Source organism: Candoia aspera, chromosome 2, assembly GCF_035149785.1.
Source record: "Candoia aspera isolate rCanAsp1 chromosome 2, rCanAsp1.hap2, whole genome shotgun sequence".
In the NCBI taxonomy this organism is placed as follows: Eukaryota; Metazoa; Chordata; class Lepidosauria; order Squamata; family Boidae; genus Candoia; species Candoia aspera.
The window spans coordinates 76,940,050-76,959,362 of NC_086154.1; the positions used below are offsets into that span (position 1 = coordinate 76,940,050).

At 37.5% G+C, this 19,313-nt stretch overlaps 1 protein-coding gene across 1 annotated transcript in view; it reads left to right on the forward strand.

Moving 5' to 3' along the window:
* TRPC7 (transient receptor potential cation channel subfamily C member 7) overlaps positions 1-19,313 on the forward strand; it is a 140,050-nt gene that overhangs the window by 39,229 nt on the left and 81,508 nt on the right. The window contains exon 2 of the mRNA XM_063292884.1: positions 2,953-3,135. Within this exon, the coding sequence (XP_063148954.1) occupies positions 2,953-3,135 (183 nt within the window). The remainder of the gene's footprint in view (positions 1-2,952; positions 3,136-19,313) is intronic.

Here is a 19,313-nt window from a genome sequence, read left to right on the forward strand (position 1 = left end):
AGATGTGGTTTGCCATTGCCTCCTTCTTAGAGCTGAGACAGAGGGACTGGCCCAAAGTCTCTCAACTGGCTTTGTGGCTAAGGTGGGACTAGAAGTCATGGTCTCCTGGTTTCTAGCTTGGTGTCTTATCCACCACACCAAATTGGGGGTCTCTAGGCCTCTGTACAGATATTAAAGCATTGCATGTGAAGGCCAAAACTGTTGGCAGAGATGAATTACTACTACTACTACTATTATTTTAATACCCAAAGTCAGTAATATGAATGAAATGATGAATTTGTTGTAGTGTGACAGTGATGTGAAGTCACTACATGAAATGAGGTGAAACTTCCAGCCCATTTTCAAGCAGGTAGAACTGTTGCTTTGATGTGAATCAGTTAATGATTTGACATAAAATTTTGTAGCATAATCCTGGGAGATTTCAAGTGCTGTAAACATAATGCTTGGGAACTGTATATGGCTTGGCGGGCTGCCCACTCCTGCTTTCTGGGCCCATAGGAATTAAGAAAAGGGTTCAGATCCCCATGTTTGTCAATCATTGTCAGCTCTTTGAGGTAGACCAGATGTGAACACCAAAATCATGAATACTAAAACTACATTTATCATAGGGTTAGGGTTAAGGCTTCCAGTCCATAACAGAAGAAGAAAAAAGCCTTGGAAATGCAGGCCCTTTTCTAATTTAAGTCAAATAATTTGCTATGCTGGAAAATTACAATACTGACCTGGCACTCAGACAAAGCAGCCATCATCAGACACAGAGGTAAACAACATTTACATATCATTCAAAAGAGACAATAGAAAAGCCAAAAGACCAGGACACTCCCTTGCCAGCAATCAACACCCAGATATGCAAAAATCAACACTAGGATTAACACCAGATGAACAATCAAACAGCACAATACACCCTAATCAAGGAACTATTAACTCAGACAATCAACCAAGCAGCAAACAACAGCCCAATCAAGGAACTCCCAAGGAGAGAACAACACCTCCACCAACACAAGCTGGACAAACTCTGGTGTATAAACAGAGCAAGGCCCACTCCCTCTTTGCACTGAAGATGTTGCCTAGTCTGGCAATGAAACGTCTGCAAGGATCAGAGAGCACCAAGGACTCCACCGATCAAAGAAGTGGATAGCTTTCTAAAAATAAATTGAAAGTACAGGGATATAGTCTAGTAATCGGGTGGTGACCATAAGCTGGCATTAACCCTTTGTCTCCACTGCATTCATGATCTAAATCTAGCTACCTTCACCTGCTTGTGTGCACTGGAGCAAAAAAAAAGGAGAAGGAGTTGTTTAATATAATGGGAGCTTTTACCAATGCATATGAGAAAGGGTTAAATTCTTTGTTCCCTACACCAAGACCCCATGCCTTTACATAAACCCATTCATGTATTGCATTTAATTTGGTCCTAGGTCCTTCCTCTGAAGGGTTTTAAAATGCATAGCACAGTGCCATGCTATTCTGATCATGCAAATCCCACAAAGATGCTTTTTGGTTTCTGTATTCATCTATTTTCTTGATAGGGTTTTTCTTCCCTTCAAAGTGCTTGCTGCATTGCCCAAGCACCTCATATCCCCATGTTTCTCTATGAGAAAAAAAAAGCAAAAGTTGGTTGGAGTCAGGTAGCATCAAAACTGATATAACAACAACAACAACAAACCATCCTATTCAAATGTGTCCCTAACTAATGCTGGTTGTCAAAAGAATTAGCAAACCAGACATCTTCATCTTTGAAATCCATAGACTATTACAGCACAGAAAATGCTGCCTATTGCAAGACCTTGTGTTGTGACACAATCTCTGTATCCACTCTTTGATTTCCATTATATTCTCTATTCTTCTTCATAGGATGATCCCAAGTAAGAATTATGTTCTTTGCCTGAATAACTGAATGTAGCCATCATAACTGGGAGAGTTATTTGGCTTTGCATCCATCACCTTCTCTTACAATAAAGTAGTGACTTAAAAGCATCAAACTGTTTGTTTACTGGATATAACTTTAGTCTTTCTTCAATAATCCCAATATAACTGTTGGGGAAAAGGAAAAATAAAGTCATGCTACAATGGTTCATGAAGACAATCTGACAATCACTTTTAGTGACGTTAATCTTCAGGCACTGTTTACATAAATTGTAGACAAAATGGTAAGTATACTTAGTAGACTATAGCATTTCCACACTGTTGGATTACAACACAGCAATCCTCAGCACATTCACTACTGTATAGAATAAACTCCACTGAAAATGATAGATTTGCTGGGTCCCTAAGATGATGTATTATTTGGTATTTTTCCTAATATTCACAGAAGACTTTTCTCCATAAAAAGCATTCAAACATATAATTCCATTATTTACCATCTAAGATGTTACTGTAAAGGAATATTAAAAAGTAAGACTTATTGTTACAGTTTGGTTTTTCTTTAGTTTTTAATGAACCTTTAAGGCTTTTATTCTTTTTCATGGCAGGACAACAATGCCTTTGATAGCTCCATGACCAGGAACAATTCAAAAGATGAAATATTTTTCAGCATGAAGATTCAGGAGTGGAAAAATTGTATATAACCCAGTTCATTTGTCAATGACCTTTTAGGTGCCTGCCAGGAAAAAAAAAAGTCGGAAAACTTGTAGCATAGAGAAACATAGATATCATGCTTTTTCAAAACTGGCAAATATCCAAGGGTTGTATCCAATGTGCTATTTATGCAGGAAAGGTTTACCATTGCCCACTGCATTTCTCTGCAGTTTCCCGGAGTTCTGGAACCCCTCCAAATGTCTTCTAGTCTGCAGTAGAAGCTTAGGGACTGCAGTGGGGGGGAAGTGCCCCATTGTACTCAGTGCAACATATGCTCATGCAGAAGTATATCACAGCCTTCAAGTTTGTAGTCAGTTTAAAGAAGCAAGTTCCATGCTGTAATTGTTAAAACATTGCTTCTCTCTGTTTCATTAGAATGATTATAGGAAGTTATCTATGCAATGCAAGGACTTTGTGGTGGGCATACTGGATCTCTGCAGAGACACAGAAGAAGTGGAGGCTATTCTGAATGGAGATGTGAATGTACAGACATGGCCTGAACATCCCCGTCCAAGTTTGAGCAGAATCAAGCTGGCCATTAAATATGAAGTCAAAAAGGTAAGGGCTCTCTTGCCTGTTTCCTTGTTGCATGTTGGAAGTCAGTGAAAAATGGATTTCTTTATGGATTGCTTGTTCAAAGGATTGCATATAGATAAAGCAATCAGAATTTAAAATAACAGCAGATAGCAGGGATGAAGAATGGTAGCAACAGCAAGAGAGGAGATTGTGGGGGCAATCAGCATCAGTAGATTGTAGTGAAAGATAGTGATGCTTGGGACCTACTTTGAAAGTAGTTTAGTGACTCAAGTCCAAAACTGAAGGACTGCATCAGCATGACATTTTGGAATGTGTTTTACAAACTCTCCTGCAACTTTTCTTGATAACAAGGCTTATTTGAGCTGTTGGATAAAGCAGGAAAGGACTTAGATATCAAATTATGAAGCATTTTTATCTAAGTCCTGGTGATTCTTGTGAGTTTTAATTAAGATACAGTAATCCATTCAATTTAGAATGAAAAGAAAACAGTGCTGAGCTGTAAAGAAGTTGTTTACTGTAGGAAAAGAAATGTTTATAGGATTCTAGGTAAGTACCTCATTCTTTGCTATAAATAATATGATTCCTTTCTGCATGTTAAAGAGGCTAAATGAGGAAATATATTCAAAAACTATTTAAATTGGAAGTAATGCTAATTAGCTGCCCACAGCCTGCAATCTCCAAGTATGTTTGACTAATAATTGTTGAGGATAATAGGAACTGTAATTGAGCTCATTTGGAAGTTACCAGGATGGATTAACATTGCCTAGAGGTGTTTTTTAAGATCAACTTTGTTTATTTAAAAAGTTGATGTTCTATTTTCTTCTTTAATGATACTTAGGATCTGGATGAGAGAGCCTGTTTCTGATATTTTTATATTATGTCTTTTTTTATTATTATTTTCTGCCTTTACACATCAACAAACATACTTCTGTATAAGCGAGGGATGCAATCTTTGTCTATCTCATCTCATAAATAAGTCTCTGGGGCCCAGTGCATCACAAAACGATGCATCTTGATTAGAGTAGACAGAGTCTGGTTCAGAAAATAGCTTGAGAGAGTCAAACAGAAAAGTGTAGCATCATCATTGTTCTGCATTAGAATCTTTGCAAAGGAAAACCCAAGAGCCTTCTCCCACTTCATGAGCCATGGCCAAGGAAGATAGCAATCACAGTCTTCCTCATTGCTAATAAAGTGTGGCCAAATCTATATCTCCTGGATTAATGTGCAGATTTAACTCTACTGGCATTTCTCTTTTCATCTCCAGGATATTCTGATGCCATTCTCAGCATAAAAAGGCATTCAATGTTTTTTGAAGTATGGATTTTAAGGGGGGGGGGATTTTAAAACATATACTTAACTGGGAATTTTCATAGTAATTTTTTTAACATGAAAATAAATAAATGCAGAAATGAGCCTGAACGATTTTATGGGTAAATAGGAGAGAAATACAGGGATTTACCCTGGGCTGAGAAAGCAGCTTTGGTCTCTAATGGGAAAAGAACCCCTTAGTGCTGGAAATTATGAATGGATTGGTGCAGCTGGTGCAGGTTAGGTGTCCTTAGCTATTATAGATCCTAATCATTAGCTTTAATGTGGTTTCTTTATGTAACAAAATAGACTTCTTGGCTTCCAGTCCATAACAGAAGAAGAAAAAAGCCTTGGAAATGCAGGCCCTTTTCTAATTTAAGTCAAATAATTTGCTATGCTGGAAAATGACAATAGAAAAGAAAAAAAGAAAGATGAGAACAGTAATATTATGTTGAACAGAAAACAGGTTTAGGGTCAAACTGGATGTGGTTTTCTATATCCCAGTCAACTGTAATGGGGCTTTAGGTTAGCTATTGTGTGAAATCTATTGTGGCTTGTAAACTATGGTTCGGGTTTAGGGTGATATCTGAACAGGAATACTGTGGGATTTTTTTTAACAAATTATGATTAAAATAAATTGTAGCTCAGCATGATGTGTGAAGCCATAAACAATAAAAAAAAAACAGGCCTTGGCCATGGGCATTTTTAAAGCAAAAGCAGCTGCAGAGAGGTCAGAGTTAGGGCCACAGCACAGGGGAGAATAGTATTTAGCCCTTTGTTTGGCAGGCAAATAGCGTTTGGAAGTGACATGGACAAGAAACCAGCTTGGAGAGTAAAGAGCTAAACCCATCTCCTCCTACATCATGTTCCCAAACCTGGCCATATGGAACTGCTTTTTCTGGCAAAACAATAGGGCTACCAAAGATGACAAAACTGTATTTTTATGCTGCTACAAAAGGTTGTTTGGATTTATGGAGCCAAGGTCCAGTAGCCCTAAACAAAGTGCATGGTGCTGAGCATATTTCTTAAAGTTTGATCCTTAGGCAGTTAATGATAACCTGTTCTTCATTGTGGGACAATTTTATATGCACAGAATCTTGCATTTTTCACCTTGCCAATTGTCTTCAGTGAACTGTGGATTTGAGGGGATGGTTGCAATTTATTCCTTACCCTACTAAGGGCCCCCAATGGCTGGTAGACCTGCGGGCTCCCACAGTGCTCACTGAATCCAAGAAGGGGATGCTGCAAATTGAAATAACCAGGTAGAGGAAAATAATAAACTGATTGCTTAAAAGTAGGAAAAGCTATTCTGTTCTTGTTAGAGCATTTTAAACAGTTCACTATTGTGGATACGTGATCTGTAAATTGATCACTTCTTTTTCTGAGCTGTTTTTTTTTTCTTCTGATTAATTATTTGTACAATATACTGTGATGGAAATTGGCTTGCTAGAACTGGACTGGAGAAGTGCTCCAAATTTTATCATTAACAGCTGTTCCCTCCTTTTCTTCTAACACTCTCTACCTGCTTTGTGCTGCCTTAACAGCTGTGGCCAGACTTTCTCTTCCAGTTATCAAAACAATTCATTCCAACTCTTGCACTGCAAGCTCCTTCATTTTAATTATCCTTTAGAGACCCCAGATAGATCCAATAGCATTGCTTTAAAATAGGACAGGCAAGGGAATAGCATTTCTGATTCCTAACTGTATTTATTTCACTAACACCCCAGTGTAATTTTTGCAAAAAGAATTGTAGCTTGGTAATCAAGCCTCTGCTTTATATGCCAAACTTTTCTTTAGCATTTCCAATTAAAGGACCAGGAAACTGAAGTGAAATATTTCTGATCCTCTTGGGTCAGGTTCCTTTTAAAGGAAATATAGTAGCTTGCAGTTTCAGTGCTTCCAGAAGCTCATAAAACCTTATGTTGCAGCCCCCAGATCACCTTCACTACTGAATGCCAATTAAGTCTTCATGTGCTATTCCAATCTTCTACAAAAAATGTTTGCAGTACAATTATACAGCAGTCTTCTTTTGATGATCACTCAATTAGCATACAGAGTTTTCATACAATTGGGAACAGGGTTACTGCACCACTATTTTGTTTGCTGGGCTTAAGCTCTTGCACTCAGAGCAATGAAGGAATTTTAAGAGAGCCAGTGCAGGGAATAAAATAGATTCAAACAGGAAAATGTGAGTTATGTGTGCCACCTGTTATAGCTGGAACACAATTATGCAATGTACTGAGTTGAATGGGCGATACAGTCTTATTTGCATATCTCTGAAGGATGAGTTACAGTTTTTAAAAGACCATCCCAAAGTTTTGTGCCCGAGTCAGCTTTGCCATTTAAAACCACCAGAGATCACCGCTGCTCATTAGACACCACAACTAGCCTTCTTAAAAACTCATTAGCTGGCCACCAGAGAAAACATGCAAACTAGAAGCCTAACTATAATCTTCTACCCACATTATCCATGCCATCCTCAGCATTACAATAAGGCTGGTACTATCTCCTAATACTTTTTCACATGCAAGAGGAGGCTAGAAATAGTGGCGGTTCAACAAGCCAAGATTCTGAGATTTATGTATTGCTCATTATGATGGTTGTAAACCCAGTGAACAAGGGCACCATGCAGGAGAAGTGTACATTTCTACTGAATTCAGTGAAAATAGGCTTTTGGACCACTTGGTTAGCTTTTGAAAGAGCTGAAAAATGAAGCAGAATGTTGCTTTCCAAGTTTTGGCAATCTGTATGTTTGCTATCATTTGTTTTATGGAGGGTTGGATCAAAGGTTGCTTCTCTATAATAGGAAAAGTAAGATAAAAATTATATATCTAAACCAAATTATCCTATCCATTTTCTTCCTGTCCACATTCTCATTCATTTAATTCCCCTTAATATTTAGGATTTGCAAAGTGGGTGGTTTAAATAAAGAAACTACCAGTGAGAAATATAATGGAAGAGAAAATATATGCAGAGGATGGGATCATACATCTCAAAGATTCCTTGGCCTACAACAGAAATAAAAATAGGATCAACAGGAAAATACAGATTCACAATTCTATCCATTTCCTTATCATTTTTTAAAAATTAAACTTAGGGAAATTACCTACTATCCCATGAAACTTTCATTGGCTTCACACATTGCACTATACCAAAATTAATGGTTTACAAACAGCAATTACTGAGTTCCCACATGTCCTACTCTAGTCTGAGTGGCAATTAGCACATTTCCAAAAGTTTTATTTGGCTGTAAATCAGTTAGCTGATAATACTAGAATGAAGGGGCTGTAAATTAGGGAGAGAAAGATCATCAGAGAAGAATCTCTTCTCTGTAACTCATTGCTGTGGCTTAAATACAGCCCAGAAGAGCAGATCAGTTGCAGTCCAAAAGCTTAGTGTCAAATGTACCCATAATATCCATTCCAAGGTTTGTAAGATGAAGATCTGTTTGCAGATCAAGAAGTCGGGGGAACCAGGAATGAGAGAAGCAGTGTCTGGGGCCGGGTGGGGTTCAAAAAAACCCACACAAGATGGTGGTCATGGCAGCACATCACTGCTCTGCTCCTTTTATACATACATTTGTCCCTCATACCTACCAGACCTCCCACTGATATGCGCTAAGATATTAGTTTCCCATAATCCATCCATGAGTCCTGATCATGCTATTTAGGAATTATGTTTAAAAAGCCCCAACCCTCTATCTATGCTGAAATAACTATTATAGCATCAAAAGAATGATCTCTAGAGGGCTTTATTGAGATAAGGAACAATGGCTGAAGAGGAGCTGTTTGCAACTGTAGGTGCTACTTTTACTGAATTAATCAAACTGCATTTTTTCATATACTGCTTAAAAATGGTTAAGTGGTTTCTTGAGTACTGAGAACTTTATGGATTTATCTAAAGATAGAGGAAATGGTGACTCAGTCCTTATTCTCGGTGCAGTTTATTTCTCTCAGGAGTTTGTCAGGATTGTCATTAAAGACTGGTTGCTGGTGAAAGCAATCCTTCACAAAAATTGCCATCTGTATTTGTTTTGCTTTTCAGGAGCTGTTAACACTGAATGAAACTTACAAAGAGGTGTTTTGCTTGATGTGCTATTAAGGAGTAATATTCATCTTCTGACAGCCATATGGCATGACTTTAAATTGTAATACCTTGTATTTCACATGATCTAAGTGTTTCCCCAAGATGTGACCATTCTTTCTATTTCATAAATGATATTATTTGATCAGCTTAGAAACAGAAACAGTGAAGCAGTTGAATAGCTTGACTGTTCACATGGTAGAGTCCTCTAATCTACCATCAATGCATTGGAATGGATCTGTGTGACTGCAGGATAATAATCCTTATGTAATGAAGACCTGAAAGACCAGGTTAGGGACAGATCAGCATTGAGAAGATCAGCAACAACTTAATGGCACATAATGATAATAATAATTATTAGAGTCACTTGCTGAGATGGGTGGCTATAGGTAAAGGTTTCCCTTGACGTAAAGTCCAGTCGTGTCCGACTCTAGGGGGCGGTGCTCATCTCCGTTTCTAAGCCTTAGAGCCAGCGTTGTCATAGACACTTCCGGGTCATGTGGCCAGCATGACGACTCGGAACGCCGTTACCTTCCCGCCGAAGCGGTACCTATTGATCTACTCACATTTGCATGTTTTCGAACTGCTAGGTAAGCAGGAGCTGGGACGAGCAACGGGAGCTCACCCCGCTGCGCGGTTTCGAACCGCCGACCTTCCGATCGGCAGTTCAGCGGTTTAACCCGCAGCGCTATAGAAATCGAATAAATAAATAAATAAATAATTTTTAAAGAGGGTGATTGAAACATGCTATTTTGTGTAAGTGCAATAGCAAAAATATATGGATCTCTACTATACTACTATTTCTTTTCAAGTGAATCTCTAACCAGGTACGCAGCAAATCTCTCTCTTTCTCTCTCTTTTTTAAATGTCATGTATTTGTTTCTCTAGATTCATTTGGAGCATGATTTTTTTTCAAACTCTCAAATCTGCAGTGTTATTAACGCCAGTGATATTTCAAGTATATAGTAGTTTACTATTGCAGGATCTGCAGTATAACTGACTAGCTTGCCAATAAGAGTTTTTGACTCAGCTTTAGTAAGTTTACTGCTGAAAATTAGCCTAAAGAAAAATTATTTGATCCAGTTGTTTGAAGTTTACTATTGTGCAATTCAAGGCCCTCAGAATTATTGTTTGCCTTCAAGGTTCCCCCCTCCCCTTTTTCTGGAATTGTAGACTTGTGTTTTGCAAATTGTGTGATCATAATTTTATCAATTTATATTAGTATGCAGGAATCCATTCAGTGAAAGGAAGATTCACTGTATTAAATGACAAATTACATGTTAGCACTGTTTGGCCAGGTGAAAACTTCATTTCTTTTGAAAATGTGACTAAGCTCGCAGATTGTAGCTAGAAGCTACCTGACCATTTTTCTAGCTGTTAGAAACCTGTCATTCTGAATTTCCATGGAAACGGACACATTTAATATTCTAGCCAATTCTACATTGATTCATATCCTGTACTGTCCAATTCTTTTCATGGTTTCCTTTGATAAATGTTCTTAGGGACACCACAGGCTTTCAGGTTTAAAATATGTCATAATTAATAAAAATATAAATTTAATCTATTCCATTACCTATTCTGATGGATTTAATCTCAATCCAATATAGATTAATCACTCACTGAAGCCAGCCCTTTAACATGATGTGAGTCTGGATTGGAACTGCATCATGTATTTCCATGTTGGGTGAGAACCATTTGCACAATAGAGTGTACCATTAGTGTTGATTCTCAGTATTGTGGGAGACTAAACCTGCCTGTCTCACTTTCACATATTTACCTGGAGATGTCCAGCACTGAACCTGCTTGGGACCACCTGCTCCAGCAGTTTCTACCTGTCCAAAAATACCTGGAAGGGATAGTTACCACCAGGAGCCATAAAGATATTCATGGAAGTATGCCCCACTGCCACAGAATGGTATTCCCCACAGACCTGCCCAGCACAAACCCCATTGGTGTTAAGAAAGGCCATGAAGACATGGCTTTTCAGAAAGCCTTGGGGTGGCGGGTGATTGGGAGTTGATTTTTCTGCAACAAAGTCCGTTTCTAACTTCTATAATATCACCTATCCCCAGGCATTATATGGTGATGATCAGAGATCAAATGTCATTTTTGGTTCTTCCTTGTCATCATTATTTTAAAATAAATCTGCTCCATAAAGTTATTTAAAGTTTAACTTGTTTTACAGATGCTTTACGGTTCACAGGTAAGCTTCTATAACTGCTTTAAACCCCTAGAGACTGTCCAGTCCACGTTTTTGTGTGCTTTCTTTCAGGTCCTATGTTGGGCCTCAGACAATCTGTGTGGAATAAGGCATGGCTGACCTTGGGGAACGAGCCCAAATTTGTTGCCTCTCTTACTGGTTAAGACCTTTCCTCATGAATTGTTTGTAGTGCCCTTTCATTATATCTGACAACTCCCCTTCATGATGGAAGACAAAAATTTTGGACAACTTGCATTTCTGAAGCCACTCCCCCCAATTTCTGTTGTCTTTAGGTTTAGAGAAAGCCAGAACAGAATTCCACCAGCCAGTTATGATGTAGTAGGGCAGATGGATCTGGAGGTTATTAGTGAGTCTCAGGAATAGTTTTTGACCAGAAGCTACTTGTTCCTGCTAATCTCAATCAGCTCTGTGATGCTCTGCAGAGATTTTTGCCTGGTCCATTTTGACATCTTTCCCACAGTGATATTGTAGGGTAGATACCAGAAAATCACTTTTGTAGAGAGAGTCTGTCCTTATGATTCAAGTAAGTCTGAACCCCTTGCCCACATTTTCCTTTTTTGTCTCTTCCAAAACACCATATGCACTATCCTTTTAACATTTATCATTAACAGAAGTCAATCCCACTCTGAGGTAGAAGCTGTACACCTTCTCCTGCAGAAACACAACCCATTTGTTAAAAATAGAGTGCCTAAATTCTTGTCAGCTGCTATCTCAGTTGGAAGGAAAATATTGGTTTTTACCTTGATGCTGTTGATATCTTGTTACCAGTTCTCTGTTGTTCTCTAGTTTTAACTTTCTTTTTTTCTTTTATGATTTTCTTCTTTTTTATATTTATTTGTATTATACTTATATTTCATTGTATTTTATTCTCTTTTAACTCTTGCTGTTGTTGTTTACCTGCTGGTCATTGACTGTGTTTTCTAATTAAAAAGAAAAATAAGGATCTGCTCCATGTGCCTTCTATTAATGATTCTGCTAAGAGAAAAGGAGTGAGATGTGTTATTAGTATGTATATTTATACAGAGGAAGATTAGTCAATGAACACATACATGAATTAGGTACAGCACAGTACCCATCCAGTGGACAAAAAATTCTATTTTCTACAAAAAACCATTAAGGGAAAAGGAAAACAGATTCCACATCAGCAGGTAGCCATTTCTTTTCTAGATTTCTTCAACAGAATGGCTGGCTTTTCCAATCAGAATGCATAACAATGTCCATTATAACTGCTGACTTTTGGAATTCTAATTTGACTGGCTCATACTAAATTTCTTTTTCCCATTATGCTTCTCATATGCATAATGAGTTTATGTTTTATTACTCAGTCTGAGGGCCTGTGCATATAAAACCACTGCCCAGCAGATGACCTTTCCTCCAAGAATGTATGATTTATTTGGTAGGCCCACTTCAAATTATTTACTAAGACAATTACCTTCATACTTTATGCCAGCTTTTCTTGACCCAAGGTCCTAAATCTGCCTGGTAAATCAGATAGTTATTGTCCAATCTATCAATGACTTTTCTGACTGGGAACCTGGGGACTGAATAGTTGCTTGCTTTCCACACTTTGCTTTTTCCATCGAAATCCAGTATCATATGATCTCTGTGGTCAGAATGTAACTATTGTACTGAAGGTACCAGATAGCAAAAATACATGTTGAATAATGGTGTCCTCTTTAATTCAGCAGAAGCTTCAATGAATGGCATACAGGAAAGAACCTTTCAGGTTTCCTCTTCTTTCTGCAACCTCCCTTGGCCCCCTTCAGATTGATTCCAAAGAATTAGAGGACTGTCTCAAACAGCATGGGGAATGGGGGGATTGACACAATCACTTTCCAACCATTTTTGGTCACAGAAGATTCATCAGTTCAAAGACATTCTAGTCTGCTTTAGTCTGAGAAAGAATCTAGCTGTCTATGTTATTGTTTTGTTTTGTTCTGTTTTTTTGTTTTTGTTTTAACAAGGGCTGTTTTTAACAGGAAGCCCTGCCAAGAAAGGCCTTTGAAGCACATGGGAATGTTACCTACTAATTATTGAATTAATAAGAGAATCATAAGAGGTTCTTACATTTTTCCCACTTTGGGATTCAGTGCAATTTGGAGCACCTAGGTTTCATTTTCAAGGCTTTTCCTACACCACTTGCATTCAAAAGGTGCACACCAGGCAGAGGAAGTGGCAATTGTCCTAACAAGCAGGAACCAATCTGAGATGAGGATAGGTCTCTAGTGTTTTATTACTGCTACATTAGACAGAAAATCCTAACAAACTGAAGAAGCGTGAGAAAACCCATACAGATCAACCCCAAATGTCAAGGCAGGTCTGTTCTGTGTCTCTTTGAATGACAGCTCAAATTCTCGCTACTACGCATGCGTTTCCCCCCCTGGATAGGGGCCCCCTCCTGCTCACCATCAGTGCTCATGACATCAATGCATGATCAAAAGCCTACTCAGCATGATGCTCTAGAATGCATTAAGGCAGTAGTTGGACTGGGAAACTGCTGTTTTAAATGTTCCTATATATTAATCTATGAGAGATACAGAGGTGTATCTGCCCATCAATTTGAGATCACTTATCCAGGAGTCTATTTTAGGTAAAGATAAAAACATAGCAAGAGTGGCCATGACATCAGTGAGAAACCAATGAAATTCAACTGAGCTTGACATGAAACTAAAATTATGCATGAGAGATACTTTAGTTTTAAAATATTTATGGGACCCTGGAAGGACAGCAAGGGTAGCACCAGATCCATCTTTCCAGGTGTGTCATAGATTTAAGTTACCTGCTTACTTTGGGAGAAGAGAGGCCCCTGATATTCTCAGGATTCAGGCAGCCTTGGGAGTTTCTCCAACAGCTGAGTCCTATTTAGGGTTTTAAAAACAGCAACCTATATTTTGTTGTAGGATTGAGATTCCATGATGAATACTTCTTCAAATAGCTTAGGGTTATAGCCATCATCATCATCTACCTGGCTAAAAAGGTTGTGTTAACATTCACTATTCCTCAGTCCACTTAAAAGCCCTATTACTACCAGTCAGAACAAAACCCATTCTTTAAGAAAGGGTACAGAGCCTTTTTCGGGTTTCAAAAAAATTGTGGAGCCAGATCAAAGAAGTGGGCCAACATAAAATTGATTTAATTAATTCTATTTTAATTTAATATTGGTGTAATTAATGGTAATTAGTACTGTTTCTTCCTATGCATCTTTAAAATTCTGTTTCTATCATATTAAAAAATATAAACTGGCAGCACATTGTGGAGTGTGTGCTTCATAAAGAAGACCCCAGTAGTTTTATTTATTCTTGATACGCAGTAATTTGTTGTTGACACTTTGTCCTGTCTGTGTGGTAAAGCATCTAGACCATATCCTTTCAAATGTAAAATACCAAGGTAAGGAGAAAATATATTTGATGCAGTGTGGCCTAATTCTATCCAAAGAAGCTCAGTAGGATTTGTTTTCTTACATAGAAATACACTGGAGTTTATTGAAAATACTATTTGATGTAATAGTTCCTTAATTCAAAATTCTACTTACTTTTTTTTTCCTTTTAGCCTTGAAAATCAAAGGATTAGAGAAGTGTTGCTTTTGTTTTGTCTCTTATTTTGATCAAGAAATCTTAAAAGCATTGTGGCATACAGTGCATTCAGTTGATTCAATTTACATCAGTACTTTTACCTAGGTCCAAATTTATTTCAGCTCACAATTTCCGAAGAATTGAACATAAAAATAAAAAAGGCTTTTCTGCTGTAGAAGGTAACAAACCTTTTCCTCTTTTATTTTTTACTTTGATATTCCCTTATTGGGAAATGCTTAGATTTAGAAAATATGTACACAGAAAATATATGTAAATATATTTGGTTCCAATCTGATCTGAAGGGTGAATCAGGTTGATTGAATTTTCTGAATTAGATTAAATAAAAAGAGCAAAATGTACAAAAGTCCTTCTGAATCATCACATTGATTAAAATTTATATGATCAGATGATTTGATCAGGATAATTCATGTATTTCAAGATGCTGTTTTGGAGATTTGATCAGATTGCCTTCAAACTGAATCTTTGCTAAGTCCCAAAAGAGAAATAGATGAGAGAACATCATCTGTACTTCTTAATGATATCAAGTCATATTGTTTGTTTGTTTATCATTTAGTCTAATATTTTGGCAGAGTATATTTTCTTAAACAATTCAGAAAAATCTCAGGCACTAAAAAATCAGAACAATACATTTTATGGAACAAATATAGTGATATAAGGCAATTGCACATATTATTTAAGTTGTATTGAACGGACCTGAATATTTGCTTTCCTCCTATCAAAAACAACTACACTTTCTGTAAGGTGTAGCTGACCCTAATAATCTATTTCTTGACTTAATTACATACCCAGATAGGTATCCATTAATAAGGAGTAACTCCCAATACAGAATGCAGCACATATGATTGCCAAATATAATCAATGCTTCAAATGCAGCCCAAATATAGGAAGGTCCAGTAGAGATTGCACATGGAAACAGTGCAGTCATGACTTTGTACTGTACATAGAGAAATAGTCATGAAAACTAACCCTTATCGCTTGTGGGGGACTTGTTTCCAGGATCCCAAATAATATTTTCATTTTATTATTTATAAGCAAAGCCCTAACAGAAAATTCAGCACCATAATAGCCTGTTTCCTAGTGAAAAATAATTTTGTAAGGAAAATTACTGTGTTGCAACACTGAAGACTTTTGTAACATTTTACTAGCATGCCTACTGACCAAAATACATTTGAGATGCTAGATGCTTTGGAATTACCCATACAACTGCATATTTCAAAGAAGTAAGGCTACAATCCTAAATATACTCATCAGGATATAAGCCTGAAGAAACACAGTGGAACTTACTGAATAAACAGGCATCATATTGTACAGTACTACACAGGCAGCTGAACATTTGTGCTTATCCTGGATTTCAGGATATATTTGAAACTTCTGTACCTTTGCTGCTTTCCTTAAGCAAGTATTCTGTATATAACCATAGTCTTATTCTTCTTAATTTTTGAATTGCTCACCCCTTAGACTTTAAAACACAGGTAATGGTAACATAAAGAGAATCTTGCAGACTCTTCTCTTCCCCCACTTCTTCCCAGAGTTCTCCTTGATTTCCTAAAGAACACCTGGACAGTAATCATAAATCAAGTCAGAGGTTAGGACAGAGTGTAAATATTTTTCACATAGCAATATTATACCAGTAAGAACAAATCTAAGATCTAATCCAAATCAAAGCAAATATTTATTACAGTCATAGACCAGCATAGAGATCTAATTAGTATTATTTGCCCTTAGAGTTGTGCTTTGCATAGATTTCAAGATATAAAGAAGCGGCTTTGTGCTTTAATTGACAAAAGGGGAAAGCATTTTTCCTCTTACCCCAGTAATATAGTAGATATAAATCAAATCTCAAGTATCATAATATCTGTCCAATAAGTTTAGAAAATGGTAACCAAAGGGGGAAAACACTAACTACTTTATTGAAAAAAGATTTTTGACTATGGAGCATCAATCTATATACATATACATAAACTTATACTGTACATATACATTTTGCCTTTTCATGTAGAAGCTCTTGAGGTTTGGATATATCTTATTCACCAACATCTGATCATACTACACAACAAGCCATGCTGCTTTTGCTCCTGGATAGAAATAGCAGGTGAACACATTGTCATTCTTGTATCAGGTACTGAAAGTAGAAGCGCAAGACCTTTCTTCCCATAAATACTGTGAGGCTCCTCCCTGTCAAGTTAGACAAGGAAACAACTAAACAGGCAGTAAGAATTGATGACCTTTTAATAAATAAATCTTATGGTGGAAAAGCTTAAGAAGACATTATGAAAGAATTCCAGAGACTGCTATATATTAACTGCAAACTCTTATTATAACAATCATTATACCTCTTTCTCCTGCCCACTCTATGTAAAAGATAAAAAATTAAATTAAAAAAATCATAACCAATGTTCTTACATTCTTTTAAGCAAAGAATACAGATTTCATTTATTTTGATAATGTCTGATCTAGTATCTTGACCATGTGAGAACTTACTTTCACAGATAATACTTCTTGAAGTTTCTGTCAAGGACCTGAATGTAGATGCATTAGTTATGACAGGAACATCCAACACTTTAAAAAAAGTCCTTTCAGAAACTGAACATATTGTTTAGCTATTTTAATTTTCCATTGTCATAAAACATTGGGATAAACAACTGTTTTGGAGAAGAGCAACAAACATTGATGACCAATATGGGGTAGTGACAAAGGTGTTGGACTGAGAAGACGTAGGTTCAAGGACATCCTCAGACATAGAGGCTCACTGGACCAGTCACTATCTCTCAGCCTAATCTACCTCACAGGCCTGTGGTGGGGATAAAATTGCAGGTGGGATGCTATATTGGATATAATTGTAAAAACTAAAAAGATGCTGGAGGGTACAATCCAAGAAACAGACATTTCTCGAAAATTTGAGAAATTCAATTCCCCCCACACAAAGTGTGTCAGGCCTTAAAACAGCCATACAACAGAAGGAGTTGAGGAGCTGCAGGGCATCATTGTGTCCTGAAGCATGGCTTGCCAACCCTCTTTTCAACTCCCTCATTAAAATCAGGGAACAGCATGACTGCTGGAGATCATTATGCTCATCAGAACTTGATGCCACATGCACTCTTCTTGGCACTGCTAATTGCTCACCTGCTCCACCCCGATGGCCCACAGGGAGACCACCAGCAAGCAAACAAAAGTGGAAAAGTAGCTGTTACTGCTGCCTCATTCATACTCTCTTTATCTTGAGTTGGAGGGGATGTGTGGATTTGGATCCAGGAGGAAAATAGCTAATTGACCGAAAGGTAGGTATCACTGCAGTCCCCTTGCCTGAGTCAGGCCTGCTTCCCCAAACCTAAAAGCATTAAATAGGACATAAACATGCTCAACTATATTTAGATTGTGTCCTTGATTTTATTAACATGTAAGTTCAATTTAGTTTGGAATGAAATGGGTTTTTTCTCTCTATCTTAGTCTGAAGCCAGTAGATCCCCAATGGCGGTGTCCATTCATCACCTTGACCTTCACTGTAGATGTCAAGTGCATCTTTTTCTATGCTAACTAATTGGTGCTCTCAAGAGCCTGACTCCATCTTTCTACAGCTGGCAGCATAGTTCTTAACTCACCACAAAAGGCAGACCACCTCCCTGTGCCACACGTCTCAGTTTAATTAATAGTAAAGGTGTAAATTGGATTTGGGAGGAAACAAAATAACTTTCCCATTTATTTCAGTACACAGTTGGTCCAGCCCCAAAATGCACTCCTTTGGGATCACAAATCCAGGAAGTTCTCAACCTCTCCTGAGTACAATTGTCAGTCTGACTTTCCAGCACAAGGATAATGGTGATGTTCTTGCAGAATGGGTCTCCAGTTTAAGGTCTGAGTCACAATGACTAAGGTCAAGATTGGTGGACTCCGGTTACCTCTCCATTGTTGCCTGGACCAGGCTCTCTGTGCCTGATGCCTGGAGTGCCATGTCTGATGATCTTCCTTGTCTGAGGATGATTTCTCAGCCAGGAGCATGACATCATTTCTCAGCCAGGAGCATATCTCCTCAACATTTTAAGTCTAGCATTATGGGAAAAGCCAGCTGTGGGAAAAGCCACCATCTGGATGCCCTTTAATTGTATAATTACAACAATGCCTACTTCTAAGATAATATATAATTGTGGCTTTGAGATCAATATCTAAAACTCCCTTGACTGTTATGAACTAAAAAAAACATAAATATTATTGTTTTATTTATTACCCAGTGGATTTATTATAGCCAACACAACTTCAGTCAATTCACAGGACAGAACTGCTTCTTTCCCAAATATTAAGAATCATTTTCTTCATAGTATATCATTTATATGATGATGTGTCATACCGTCCCAGGGGCTTTTGCCTCTCCACACTTTTCTTTCAGCTTTTCTTTTTATTTCATTTCCTCTTGAAGAGCCTTAATCTCCTTTCCTTTCTCACAAATACAATAAACTACGATAATAACACTTCCTTTATCTCTGCTTTTCATTATCTTTATCTTTAATCACGTTGAAGGATTATTAACAGTCAAGAGAACATTATATGCTGTGTTGGGAAGCAGTCACTCTAAGGGAAATCATGCAAAGAGAAGATGCTTTTATCTTAGGGAATAAAACTCCTTTGTGAAGCTGCTGTGGTTTTATCAGTAGGAAGCCATGGTTTGACACCAAGCAATTAAGAATCTGAGAATACAAGTACAGCCATGCAGATCAGACCAAAGGCCCTTCTCTGCCAACATTCCATTCTCAAATTGGCCAGCTAGATGTCTAGTGTCATGGAAAGCTCAAAAGTAGGACATAAGTACCACTTCTCAGTCGCATTCCCAGAAATTGCTATTGGCAGACTGATATGATATGCAATATACAACCCTTGTGACTAGAAAGCATAGATTATTCTCCAAGAACTCTTTTTCTCTTTTGAAACCATCTACATTGATAGGCATCACTACATCTTAATATAATCAGTGCCACTGTTTATAAGGACATATTTTATGTTTT